The sequence below is a fragment of the Narcine bancroftii genome, chromosome 1 (assembly GCF_036971445.1).
Source record: "Narcine bancroftii isolate sNarBan1 chromosome 1, sNarBan1.hap1, whole genome shotgun sequence".
In the NCBI taxonomy this organism is placed as follows: Eukaryota; Metazoa; Chordata; class Chondrichthyes; order Torpediniformes; family Narcinidae; genus Narcine; species Narcine bancroftii.
In genome coordinates this window covers 152,432,660-152,446,363 of record NC_091469.1, presented here as the reverse complement: position 1 = coordinate 152,446,363, position 13,704 = coordinate 152,432,660, and the positions used below count along the sequence as shown (strand labels likewise).

General features: G+C 42.9%; 1 protein-coding gene across 1 annotated transcript in view; it reads left to right on the top strand.

Annotated features, from left to right (window-relative positions):
- Positions 1-12,911, top strand: part of nop14 (NOP14 nucleolar protein homolog (yeast)) — an 89,885-nt gene extending 76,974 nt beyond the window's left edge. Inside the window, exons 17-19 of the mRNA XM_069942000.1 lie at positions 8,105-8,223; positions 9,512-9,667; positions 12,287-12,911. Of these exons, the coding sequence (XP_069798101.1) occupies positions 8,105-8,223; positions 9,512-9,667; positions 12,287-12,386 (375 nt within the window). The 3' untranslated portion in view covers positions 12,387-12,911. The remainder of the gene's footprint in view (positions 1-8,104; positions 8,224-9,511; positions 9,668-12,286) is intronic.
- Positions 12,912-13,704: the final 793 nt, after the last annotated feature.

Sequence of the window (13,704 nt, the reverse complement as noted above, 5' to 3'; positions counted from 1 at the left end):
AGGCGCCTCAGATTGAAGAGACTGCCATCCGTGCGGTACCGGATGTAAACAGCGTCTTCATTGTTCGGGTCTTTCATGGCTTGGTTCAGCATCATGCTGAAGAAGATTGAAAAGAGGGTTGGTGCGAGAACACAGCCTTGCTTCACGCCATTGTTAATGGAGAAGGGTTCAGAGAGCTCATTGCTGTATCTGACCCGACCTTGTTGGTTTTCGTGCAGTTGGATAATCATGTTGAGGAACTTTGGGGGACATCCGATGCGCTCTAGTATTTGCCAAAGCCCTTTCCTGCTCACGGTGTCGAAGGCTTTGGTGAGGTCAACAAAGGTGATGTAGAGTCCTTTGTTTTGTTCTCTGCACTTTTCTTGGAGCTGTCTGAGGGCAAAGACCATGTCAGTAGTTCCTCTGTTTGCGCGAAAGCCGCACTGTGATTCTGGGAGAATATTCTCGGCGACACTAGGTATTATTCTATTTAGTAGAATCCTAGCGAAGATTTTGCCTGCAATGGAGAGCAACGTGATTCCCCTGTAGTTTGAGCAGTCTGATTTCTCGCCTTTGTTTTTGTACAGGGTGATGATGGTGGCATCACGAAGATCCTGAGGCAGTTTACCTTGGTCCCAACAAAGCTTGAAAAACTCATGCAGTTTGGCATGCAGAGTTTTGCCGCCAGCCTTCCAGACTTCTGGGGGGATTCCATCCATACCTGCTGCTTTGCCACTTTTCAGTTGTTCGATTGCCTTATATGTCTCATCCAGGGTGGGAACCTCATCCAGCTCTAGCCTTAGGGGCTGTTGAGGGAGCTGGAGCAGGGCGGAATCTTGGACTGAGCGGTTGGCACTGAAAAGAGATTGGAAGTGTTCTGACCATCGGTTGAGGATGGAGATCTTGTCGCTGAGGAGGACTTTGCCGTCTGAGCTGCGCAGCGGGCTTTGGACTTGGGGTGAGGGGCCGTACACAGCCTTTAGAGCCTCGTAGAATCCCCTGAAGTCGCCAATGTCCGCGCTGAGCTGGGTTTGTTTGGCGAGGCTAGTCCACCACTCATTTTGGATCTCCCGGAGTTTGCGCTGAAGATGGCTGCATGCGCGACGGAAGGCTTGTTTTTTCTCTGGACAGGACGGCTTTGTAAGGTGAGCCTGGTGGGCAGCTCGCTTCTTTGCCAGCAGCTCCTGGATTTCCTGGCTGTTTTCGTCAAACCAGTCCTTGTTTTTCCTGGAGGAGAAGCCCAGTACCTCTTCAGTGGATTGCAGTATGGTAGTCTTCAACTGATCCCAGAGGGTTTCAGGGGACGGGTCCGTGAGGCGGGTTGCATCGTCGAGCTTTGCTTTGAGGTTTGCCTGGAAGTTTCCTCTCGCTTCGTCTGACTGCAGGTTTCCAACATTGAACCTCTTTCTGGGGGCTTTATTGTTCCTGGGCTTTGGCTTGAAGTGAAGGTTGAGCTTGCAGCGAACCAGCCGGTGGTCAGTGTGGCATTCCGCGCTAGGCATGACCCTGGTGTGGAGCACATCTCGTTTGTCACTTTCTCGCACCAGGATGTAGTCCAGGAGGTGCCAGTGTTTGGATCGGGGATGCATCCAGGTGGTCTTAAGGCTGTCCCTCTGCTGAAAAAGGGTGTTTGTAATGACAAGCCGCTGTTCTGCGCAGAGCTCCAACAGGAGGCGCCCATTGTCGTTGCACTTGCCGACGCCATGCTTGCCCAGGATTCCTGGCCATGTTTCTGAGTCTTTGCCGACACGAGCGTTGAAGTCACCCAGGATGACAACCTTGTCGGCTGTAGGGGTGCGTTGGATGAGGTTGCGCAGGTCGGTGTAGAACTTGTCCTTTTCTGCTGGTTCCGCCTGGAGGGTTGGAGCATAGACACTGATGAGGGTGATGTGACGCTTGTTTTGAAGGGGGAGTCGCATGGACATGATTCGGTCCGAGAGGCCTGTCGGAAGGTTTTCGAGTTTGGAGGCAATGAAGCTCTTGACCATGAAGCCTACACCAGATAGGCGTCGTTCATCCGAAGGCTTGCCAGACCAGTAGAGTGTGTAGCCCGCGCCGCGTTCTTGGAGGCTGCCTACATCTGCCATCTTCTTCCATATGTTGAATAAATGGTGCAGTACTGGAGAACTTCTATATTGCACCAGTTTTTCATCCCATTTATAAAGTATATGTTCAGGTACCTTCTCCCCTATTTTATCTAGCTCTAACCTGGTCCAATCTGGTTTTTCCCTTGTTTGAAAAAAATCTGATAGATACCTTAATTGTGCTGCTTCATAATAATTTTTAAAGTTTGGTAGCTGCAAACCACCTTGTTTGTAGCTGTTAATTTATCTAGCGCTATCCTCGGTTTCCCCCCTTTCCATAAGAATTTCCTTATTATTCTCTTTAGTTCATTGAAGAATTTCTCTGTTAAGGGAATTGATAATGATTGAAATAGATATTGTATCCTTGGCAAGACATTCATTTTAATGCAATTTACCCTCCCTATCAATGTTTGTGGCAATTCTTGCCAATGTTCTAAGTCATCCTGTAATTTCTTCATTAATGGCTGATAATTTAATTTGTATAGATGGCCTAAATTATTATCTAATCTAATACCTAGGTATCAGATTGCTTGTGTTTGCCATTTAAATGGTGATTCTTTCTTAAACTTTGTGAAATCTGCATTATTCATTGGCATCAATTCACTTTTATTTGCGTTGACCTTATACCCCGATATTTCTCCTTATTTCTTTAATTTCTTATGTAGTTCTTTTACTGATATTTCTGGTTCTGTTAAGTATATTATGATGTCATCTGCAAATAAACTGATTTTATATTCCTTCTTTATTTTTATCCCTTTATTTTATTTTCTGTTCTTATCAGTTCTGCCAATGGTTCTATAGCTAACGCGAAGAGGGAGATAGTGGACATCCTTGCCTAGTTGACCTACTTAATTTAAATTGGTTTGATACATATCCATTTACTGTCACCTTCACCAATGGTCCCTTATATAATGCTTTAATCCAATTAATATATTTTTCTGGTAGGTTGAATCTCTGTAATACTTTGAATAAATAATTCCATTCTACCCTGTCAAAGGCTTTCTCTGTGTCTAAAGCAACAGCTACTGTTGGTATCTTATTTCCTTGTACTGCATGGATTAAATTAATGAACTTATAGACATTGTCCGTTGTTCATCTTTTCTTAATAAATCCAGTTTGATCTAGTTTTACTATTTTTGGTACACATTCGGCCAATCTGTTTGCTAATAGTTTTGCTATTATCTTATAATCTGAGTTAAGTAGAGATATTGGTCTATATGATGCTGGTGTTGGTGGATCTTTCCCCATCTTTGGTATTACTGTAATTATTGCTGTTTTGCATGAATCTGGCAAGTTTTATGTTTCTTCAATCTGGTTCATTACTTCCAGGAGAGGAGGAATTAATAACTCTTTAAATGTTTTATAGAATTCTATTGGGAGTCCATCCTCTCCAGGCGTTTTATTGTTCGGCAGCTTTTTAAATATATCCTGTATTTCCTCTATTTCAAATGGTTTTATCAATTTTTTTTGCTCCTCTTCTTGCAATTTCAGTAGTTTAATTTTAGCTAAAAACTCATCTATTTTGTCTTCTTTCCTTTTGTTCTCAGTTCGGTAAAATTGTTCAAAGAATTCCTTAAAGTTTTCATTGATCTCTGTTGGGTTATATGTAATTTGTTTGTCCTTTTTCCTTGATGCCAATACAGTTCTTTTAGCTTATTCTGTTTTAAGTTGCCAGGCTAGTTTTTTGTGCGTTTTTTCTCTCAGCTCGTAATACTTCTGCTTTATTTTCATTATGTTCTTCTCCACCTTATAATGTTGTAATGTTTCGTATTTTATTTTTTTGTCCGCCAATTCTCTTTTTTTTGTATCTTCCCTTGTTGCTAGTTCTTTCTGTACTTACTGTTTCCCTTTCCAGCTGTTCTATTTCCCGATTGTAGTCCTTTTTCATCTTAGTTACATAACTTATTATCTGCCCTCTTTCATTGCATCCCATAGTATAAATTTGTCTTTCACTGATTCTGTATTTATTTCAAAGTACATTTTAATTTGGCGTTCAATAAATTCTCTAAAATCCTGTCTTTTAAGTAGCATGGAGTTTAATCTCCATCTATATGTTCTCGATGGAATGTCCTCCAGCTCTATTGCTAATAACAGGGGTGAGTGATCAGATAACAATCTAGCTTTATATTTCGTTTTCCTAACTCTCCCTTGGATATGGGCTGAGAACAGGAGCAAGTCAATCCTTGAGTATGTTTTATGTCTACTCGAATAATATGAGTATTCTTTCTCCTTTGGGTGTTGTCTCCTCCATATATCCAAAAGGATATATATTTCCTGCATTGATTTATCCATAAATTTGGCCACTTTATTCTTTTTGTTAGTCTTTTGTCCGGTTTTATCCACCTTTGAGTCCAAATTAAGGTTAATATCCCCTTCTATCAATATATTCCCCTGCTTATCTACAATCTTCAAAAAGATATCTTGCATAAACTTTTGATCCTCTTCATTAGGTGCATATATATTGACCAAATTCCAAAATTCTGAGTATATCTGACACTTTATCATTACATACCTCCCTGCTGGATCTATTATTTCCTCCTCTATTTTGATTGGTACATTTTTATTGATTAATATGGCTACACCTCTGGCTTTTGAATTATATGATGCTGCCGTTACGTGTCCTACCCAGTCTCTCCTTCATTTCTTGTGTTCCACTTCAGTTAATGTGTTTCTTGCATGAATGCTATATCAATTTTTTCTTTTTTCAATAAATTTAATAGCCTCACCTTTTGATTTGGTTATGTATTCCATTAATATTTAAAGTCATATAGTTCAACACCTCATTTCCGCTTCCTCACCACCACCTTTCCCCTTTTCCCCATTTTCATCTCTCAGTTTTCCCTTTTTAAACTAAATGTGGGACAACACATTTAAAACATAAAATACTTCAACTCCCACATCTAAAATTCCCTTAACCCCAAGTGTTCCCCCCACCTCTCTGAGTTGCCCCTTGTCCCTTGCTGGGCAACCACAACTCCCCTCTCCATTCTGATTGTGAACCCGCTCGCAAGCGTCAACTGATTTCGCAGTGACTGTTATTCTCTCCCACCCAACCCCCTCCAAAAAAGACTTTTATCTTCACATTTAACAAAGCTCACCCTCTTCTTTTCTTTTTTTTCCCCTCTCCCATACTTCCTTTTCTTTCCCTTCTTTAGTTCTTACTTGTACATTATTTTTACATCTTTAAATGTAGTTTGTCGTTGTTCTTCGTTCTTGTTACATCTCTTCATCTCTGTTTCTGTCCTGCAGACGTTCTGCAAATTCTCGTGCTTTCTCCGGATCCGAGAACAGTCTGTTTTGCTCCCCCGGGATAACTATTTTAAGCACAGCTGGATATCTTAACGTAAATTTATAGCCTTTTTTCCATAGGATCGATTTTGCTGTGTTAAACTCCTTCCTCTTCTTTAGGAGTTCAAAACTTGTGTCTGGGTAAAAAAATATTTTTTGACCCTTGTATTCCAATGGTTTTTTGTCTTCTCTCATTTTTTTCCTTGCCCGCTCCAGTATATTTTCTCTTGTCATGTATCTTGTAAATTCTACTAAAACGGATCTTGGATTTTGTTGTGACTGTGGTTTCGGGGGTAATGTTCTGTGTGCCCTTTCTATTTCCATTCCTTCCTGTATTTCTGGCATTCCCAGGACCTTTGGGATCTATTCTTTTATAAATTCTTTCATATTTTTGCCTTCTTTAACTTACTTTAGGCCCACTATCTTTATATTGTTTCGCCTACTAGTTTTCCATTCTATCCATCTTCTGAGCTAACAACTCCTGTGTTTCTTTAACTTTTTTGTTTCTTTCTTCTAATTTTCTTCCTAAGTCATTTACTTCCATTTCTCGTTCTTCCGCATTTTCTAATCCTTTCCCTACATCTGTTATGACCAGCTCTATTCTACTCACATTTTCTTCTGTACTTTTCATTTTTCTTTTCATTTCACTAAATTGTAATGTCAACCATTCTTTTAATGCTTTCATTTGTTCTTGTAATTTTTTAAAATCTATATATTGTCCATCTATGTTACCTTCTATTTCTCTGTGCAGAGCTTGGTCTGCACCCGTGTTTGTGTCTTCTACTTCCTTGTATCTGTGCCTCTTCTAACTTTCTTGTTGAGCTGCTTGCCTCAGTTTGTTGGGTGTTTTTTTCCATAGCTTCTTGTTGTTGGTCCTCTTCTTCTGGGCTAATTATCTGTTGGGCCTCCTGTTGCTGTTTTTCCTCTTCTTCCAGCTGAGAGCCCTGCTGTCAGCTGGTCGCGCTGGGTAAGTTCACTCCACAGCTGGGCCCCCCCTCCCGTCGGTGTTTTCCTTTTCCTTGGTGTGCGCATTGCGCACTTCTGTTTGGCTCAGATAGCCATTTTTGCAGTCCCACTATCGGGAGGTCACTCGGGGAGTGGGCTCCTCTGTCCACAACAGCTCCCTGCCTCTTCATGCAAGTATGGCCTTTTCCTTTCTCTTTTGGCGGCTTTTCTTCTTTTTCCCCGTTTTTTGCTTTTTCCTTCTTGGGTGCCATTTTCCTTCTTTTCTCCACACCTTTATCTTTTATTTGTTGTGTTTTGTGTTTCTTGAACTTTGTATTTTCTTCACTTTATTTCTTCTTTTCTGGAGAGGGCTGGTATTCTCCTACCAGCCACTACTCCATCACGTGACTCCTCATACATGTCACAACTTGAACCTTGATTCTCCCCTTTGATCATTCATGCCACTGGAAACAGTTCCTCCAGTCATCTTAGAACATAACAGCACTGTACAGGCCATTCAGTCCACATTGTTGTACCGACCTACTGTATGTAAACCTACTCCACGAAAGTCTAATGCAATGGTTCTTGACCTTTTTCCACTTGCATACCACTTTAAGTATTCCCTATTGTGATTTATGGTGTGAAAAATAAAAAATTTAAAAAAAAAAAAAAAAGTATTCCCTATGTCATAGGTGCTCTGTCATTAGTAAGGGATTGCTTAAGGTGGTATGTGGGGTGGAAAGAAAAAGTTTGAAAACCACTGTTTTAATCGTCCCTCAATGACTCATTATGTGCAGGGTTTCAGATCTCCAAAGGAAATGGGCCAATGACCATTTTTCTCAAGCCAAATATTTCAGTAACAATTGGGTCTAGAGCAGTGATTCTCAACCTTCCCTTCCCACTCACATCCCACCTTAAACAATCCCTTACTAATCACAGAGCCCCAATGGCATAAGGATGACTTAAAGTGGGATGTGAGTGGAAAGAAAAAAGTTGAGAACCATTGGTCTAATGTTTCCCTACCTCACACCCTTAACCCTTTATTCTTCTTGCATCCATGTACTTGTCGGAATCTTTTATAACCATATAATAATTGGCACGGAAACAGGGCAGTTTGGCCCTTCTAGTCTGCACTGATCCAAGTACCCTCCTCTAATCCCACTTACCAGCACTCTGCCCATCCCCCTCCCATCCATAAACCAACCCAAATTTTTGAATGTCCCTATTGTGCCGGCCTCCACTATCACCCCCGACAACACATTCCAGGTTCCCACCTCTCTGTCTCTGTATGGAAAAAAAACTGTACTCGCCTATGACATCACCTCTAAACTTTCCTCCACTCACCATAAACGGATCTCCTCTGGAATTTGCTATTGTTGCCCTGGGAAGAAGGCGGTGGCTGCCCACCCCTTATCGTAGGGCCTTGGAATCTTTACATTCCTCTGTGAAGTCACCTCCCATCCTTTTGTTCCTTAGAGAAAAGTCCCGGCTCTGTCAACCTTGCTTCATATGGTGTTCTCCAATCCAAGCTCCATCCTGGTAAATCTCCTCTGCACCCTCTTCAAAACATCTACAGCCTTCCTCTAATGAGTCCACAAAGTTCTAGCATTTCCTCCTCCATCTCTCTACTCTTCCTCCTTTGAGGCATGCCTTGAAACCTAATTGTGACCAAACATTTGGTCCTCTTCCCCCTTGTTCTTGCGGCTTGTCAGCTCTTGTTGAATGTTGATCCTGTGGAACGACTTGGGATTTTAAAGATGTCCTTATGAATACAAGCTGCTAAAATTGCATTTACTGTTGATGTGCAGGAACTGTTCCACGAGGTGCTGAAGGAGATAAAAGACAGGCCTTCGTGCTATCGGCCACTCGCGTTCGAAAAGAAGAAACCTGCCCTCTTAAAATTCTACACACCCAAACTAGTTGAAATGTAAGTATGCTGGGTCACACATCTTCTCTGGCTTGGCTTCGCGGACGAAGATTTATGGAGGGGGTAAATGTCCACGTCAGCTGCAGGCTCGTTTGTGGCTGACAAGTCCGATGCGGGACAGGCAGACACGGTTGATCTAAAGATCAGCATCCCGACAGAGGTTGTGAAGGAGATCGCAACACAATTCAACTCCTGGGTTAAACTTTGCTATTTATAGACTGATATGCAGCACAGAATAAGGTCAGGGGGCTTTACTGCAGGAAAACAGGCCCTTCCGCCCTACCTTTCCACACAAGTCCTATTTCCCTGCCGTTTGGCCCGTATCTCTGCATCCATGCCCCTGTTTAAATGTCTTTAAATGTCACAATTGCACCCACCTTCACCACTTCCTCGTTCCATGTGCTAAATATCCTCCACATGGAAAAAGCTGCTCTTCTGCTTCCTTTTTAATCTTTCCCCTAGCATCTTAAATCCCTTGCATATCCTGGCAAAAAAAAATACCCCTCGTGATTTTTTTTTCCTCTCCTCCGTAAGCTGCCCGCACTCCAGGGAGAAAAGTCCCAGCCTATCCTTGTAACTTGAGTCTAACCATCCCAATAATATTCGTGTGAATCCTTTCTGCACCACCCTTTTCAGTTTAATGTTATCTTACCTATTGCTGGAGAATCAGAACTGTGCGCTGTACTTCCAGTGTTTTGCACTGAAAGATGGCACCTCAATTCTGTTGTGGTTGAGTTACCTTCCGATATTGCAAGTTGGGGCCCTCTGTCAAAGAAGGATCACCTGGTTTAGAACCAGCACAGAAACTAACCCTTCTAGTCTCTGCTGAACTATGGTCTAGTTCCACTCACCTGAACCATAGCCCTTCCATCCATGTACCAATCCAAATTTTTCTTAAATGTCAAAATTGATCCTGAATTCACCACTTCACGTGGTAGCTCGTTCCACACTCTCAACACTCTGTGTGAAGAAGTTCCCCTTAACATTCACTTTAAACATTTCATCCTTAGCCTCTAGTTCTTGTCTCACCAAACCTTCGTGGAAAAAGCCTGTTTGCATTTACTCTATCTAAGCCCCTCATAACTTTGTATACCTCTATCAAACCGCCCCACATTCTCCGACACTCCAGGGAATAAAGTCCTCACCTGTTTCACCTATCCCTGTAACTGAGATCGAGGATGTCCCTGGGAGCCACATTCTCAGCAGGGAGCTTACAGCCTTTGGTAGGATAGAGGAGGAACTTGTAAATAACTGGGTTTTCTAACGAGTCAAACCCTGTGATTCCCAGCACGGAGTACGGGAAAAAGCGTGGCAGCACGGAACAAGAGAGAGAGCGCCTGAGGCTCATCCACAAACACAGGCGGGAATTTAAAGGAGCCATCCGAGAAATCCGGAAGGACGCACAGTTCCTGGCCAGGCACAAGTTTTCGGATATCGTGCAACGGTAAGGACTCTCTGCCGCAGCTGTACACTCGGAATGGCCATGCACAAAGGTCATGCAGTGTCCAATGTTTCGGTCTTGGCCCCTTGGTCAGAGGATGATCATAAAGCAGGCAGGTGCCTGAATTTTAAAAAAGTGGGGAGTGGGGAGGAAGGGGCAGAGGGAGGAGCACTGGCCGACAGGTCAGAGATGAAGAGGAGGGGAAAGCTCTCTGATGGGAGTGGGGAGCTGGAGGATTAGGAGACAGGGAGATGAAGAAATTGGCGTCGACATTGCTGCCATCTGGTTGGAGAGGGCTGAGTCAGAACTCAAGATGTTAACATAGAACATTGCAGCATAGTACAGGCCCTTCGGCCCACGATGTTTTGCCCCCATCTTGTGAATGCTTTTGATGAGCTGTCACTCTTGTGACCTCTGAAGCAAAACAGCCAATTTATCTGCACCAGGCCTCCTGTGACCATGAGCAGATAATGTGATGTTGGTGCAGTGGGATCTTCTATCACTGCCTAATGCAGCAGGCAAGACCTTGCCTCAAAGGTGTACAGGTACACATCCTTTATCCAGAACCCTTGGGGGACAGTGTGTTCTGAATTTTGGATTTTTCCGGACTTTAGATGATCGGATAAAGGATTGTGTACCTGTATCTTGGACAGTGTATCCTCTGCACACGAATCAGCCCAGATTTAAGTCTGGGGCTTGAACCTATGCCCATCAGAGCCATGAATGCCAATCACTGGACCTTGCACTTCATTGGCTCATCCTAAATGATTTGAGCCTTCAGGTCAAGTTCTTGATCCTGCAAGGTTATTATTAATTTTTTTTTGTATGATACACCCCTCAAGATTAGATCCTGAATTATGAAGCATTGCATTCACTCCAAAAACATGGACTTCCAAGAGTTCTGATCTGAATTCTCCCTCCACAGATGCTGCCTGACATGTTGAGTTTTTCCAACATTTTTTGTTAATTTTTAAAAAATTTGTCAATTTAGACAAACAGCGCAGTAACAGGCCCTTCCGGCCCTCGAGCCCAGTTACACCCAATTGACCTACAACCCCCATACAATTTGAAGGGAGGAACGGGAGAATTATATTCTTACAGCCAGCACCGGACATGAACCTGGGTTGATGGGGCTGTAATAGGAATGCACTAACCACTGTGCTAACTTTGCAATGTGTTCTTATTTGCACTTCATTAATTTGCTATTTTAAACATTTTCTCTTGCTCACGCCTAAACTTTTACTCACTGGTAACAATTTATAACTAAACTTGGCAAAGCATCTAGTTAGTTGGTATTTATCTGGGCTTGAACCAGTGTTTCAAAGCTTGGCTCATCCAGATGTGGTTAATAGATGGCCCTTCTTTGTTCAATGCACCATGGTATGTTTGCATTTTCTGCCTTTCTTACCTACTGTTCAATAAGGTACTGTTCAATAAGGCACCTTAGGGCTTCAGAGGGCTTCAGCTGAACTCGAGTGATGTACCTGGCGAGGAAAATCAAATCTGTAGCCTTGGGCAAGTGTAGAAAATCAGAATAAACAGCTCTATAAACCCTCACTGGTTGCAGTCCTGAGATCCGGCCCCTTTGTCTTTCTCAGCTCTCACTGATGTGGGTTGCCTGGACAGAGCAGCAGTTTATTGTCCATCCCATGGATTCAAATCGACTACACAGTAATTGTTCTCCAACACTGGCGCTGGAGTTCCAGGGTCTTGGACCCAGAGCTCGGGCATGGCATTTCAGCTCTCTTTCCAAGCTCTGATGAACTACCATCAGCCTGACTGACTAGGCCCAACACTCCCTTGTTTTAACTTAGACTCTCAGAGTCTACAGGGCTTTGCTTTCATTTGCAATCTCTGAACAGACAATGAACCTATCGGCCCTTCCTCACCATCTCTTATTTTCACTACTTGTTTAGAACATAAACACTACAGCACAGTACTGGCTCTTTGGCCCTCAATGTTCTGCCGACCTATATATTCCTTCCAAAAAAAATGAAACCCTTTTTACCTCATAACCCTCTATTTTACCTTCATCCACATGCTTGTCTAAGAGTTTGTTAAAGGCCCCTCCAGTCCTGGCCACCACCATCCCTGGCAATGCATTCCAGGCACCCACAACTTTGTTTACCCCCTTATGTCCCCCTTAAATTTTCCTCCCTTGACTTTATATATTCTCCCTGTGTCTGAGTGGGTTTTCTCCAAGTTTCCTTCCATAGTTCAAAAATGTACTGGGGTGTAGGTTAATGGGGTGTAAACTGGGCAGCATGGACTTGTGGGCCAAAATGGCCTGTTACCGTGCTGTATGCATAAATCTAAAAAAAAATGTTGTAAGATTCCTCTTAACGTTTGCTACTCCCACCCTGGGAAAAAGACACTGGCTGTCTACCTTACCTATGCCTCTCAGAACCTTGTAGACGTCTATTAGGCCACTTACTATATTTAATTTTTAAAAATCTTGTATTTATGTAATTGTAATTTTATAATAACTTTGCACCTTGTTCTGCACAATCCTGCTGCCGCACAAACAACAAGCTTCATGACACTTTCATGATAATAAAGCTGATTCTCTGTTCCACTTGTGTTAACAGTTGGCTGACCCCTGTGGTTGCTCTTGCTTTGCAGAGATTCGGAGAGGAAGAGGAAAGTCAAGATGCTAATGAACAGTCTGGCCACTCAGGAGGGCGATTGGAAAGCCTTGAAGAGGAAGAAGAGGAAGCTGTGAAAGCCCACCCTCTCTGCAGTTCCAGAGTCCAATGTCCTGGAACAAATACTCAAATCATCCACAGAACCTTGCACAGAAATGTCCCAGTGCACTTTGCAGCAGTGTTGTACCATGAAAGTTGATGTTAAATAAATCTTCCATCAGAAGGAGATTGCATGTCGGCACATTGAAATTGCCCTCTGGTTGATGCCAGTGCAGGGGGGATTGAGTGACGTGCACTGGCTCTCCAGATTTCACTCCGAGCCACAAAGTGCCGCTCATTGGGATCCACTTCATCCCAGCTGCAAGGCCAGTGATGGCAAAGCACCTGTCGTCGTTTTGCACGGATGGGAAGCTTCATGATTACCCACTGAGAACCATTGTGGAGTACCCAAAAAATGCAAAGACTTGCAGATGCTGAAACAAAGAGAAGCTGGAGGGACTCAACGGGTCAGGCAGCGACCATGAAGAGAAATGAACAGACCACATTTTGAGTCAGGTCCCTTTATCAATAAAGTAATTGAGCAGCAAATTTTTGATCACTTATTTGTGGAGATGACTGAAATTATTTAACCACTTACTTGAAACTGTTTGAAAAGTAACCCAACAAACATTTAGAAACACAGTGTGGAAACAGGCCCTTCAGCTTGTCCCATGGCCAACTTGTCCCATGGCCCTTTATTCTTAATGGGGGCCCTACAGCCCCCACCCTGGGGACCACAGCTCATTTAAGTAAAAGCCTTGTTTTTTTTTCACCTCGCTTAACAAATATTTGTTATGCATTCGGTGGGAGAGAAGTATGGATAGGGTTTATATAGGGTGGAAAGCCAGTAATTTACCTACTACTAACATCAGATTCACTGGCCTATAATTTCCAGGGGTACTTTTGAACCTTTTTAAACAACGTGAGCTATCATCCACCACACCCATGGCTTTTCTGCCAGAGCCCTTGCAATTTCTACACTGACCTCCCTCAAGGTCTGGGGGAATTTCTTATCAGGTCCTGGGGATTTATCCACCTTATTGCAAGCACTTTCTTTTTAATCGGTATAGATTCCATTACCTCACTGCTTGTTTACCTTACTTCCCATGACTTTGTGCCCTTTTCCTGAGTGAATACTGATGAACGAAAAAAAAAAATTAAAGTTTTCCATACTCCAACCACTCTGATCTTCAAGAGGACCAGTTTTGTCCCTTACTATCCTTTTGCTCTGAGCATACCTGTAGAAACCCTTAGGATTTTAATTTTCACATTGTTTGCCAAAGCAGCCTCAGGTCTTTTTGCCTTCCTGACTTTTTTCTGACATTTTTCATACTCCTGATGTGCCTCTTTTGCTCC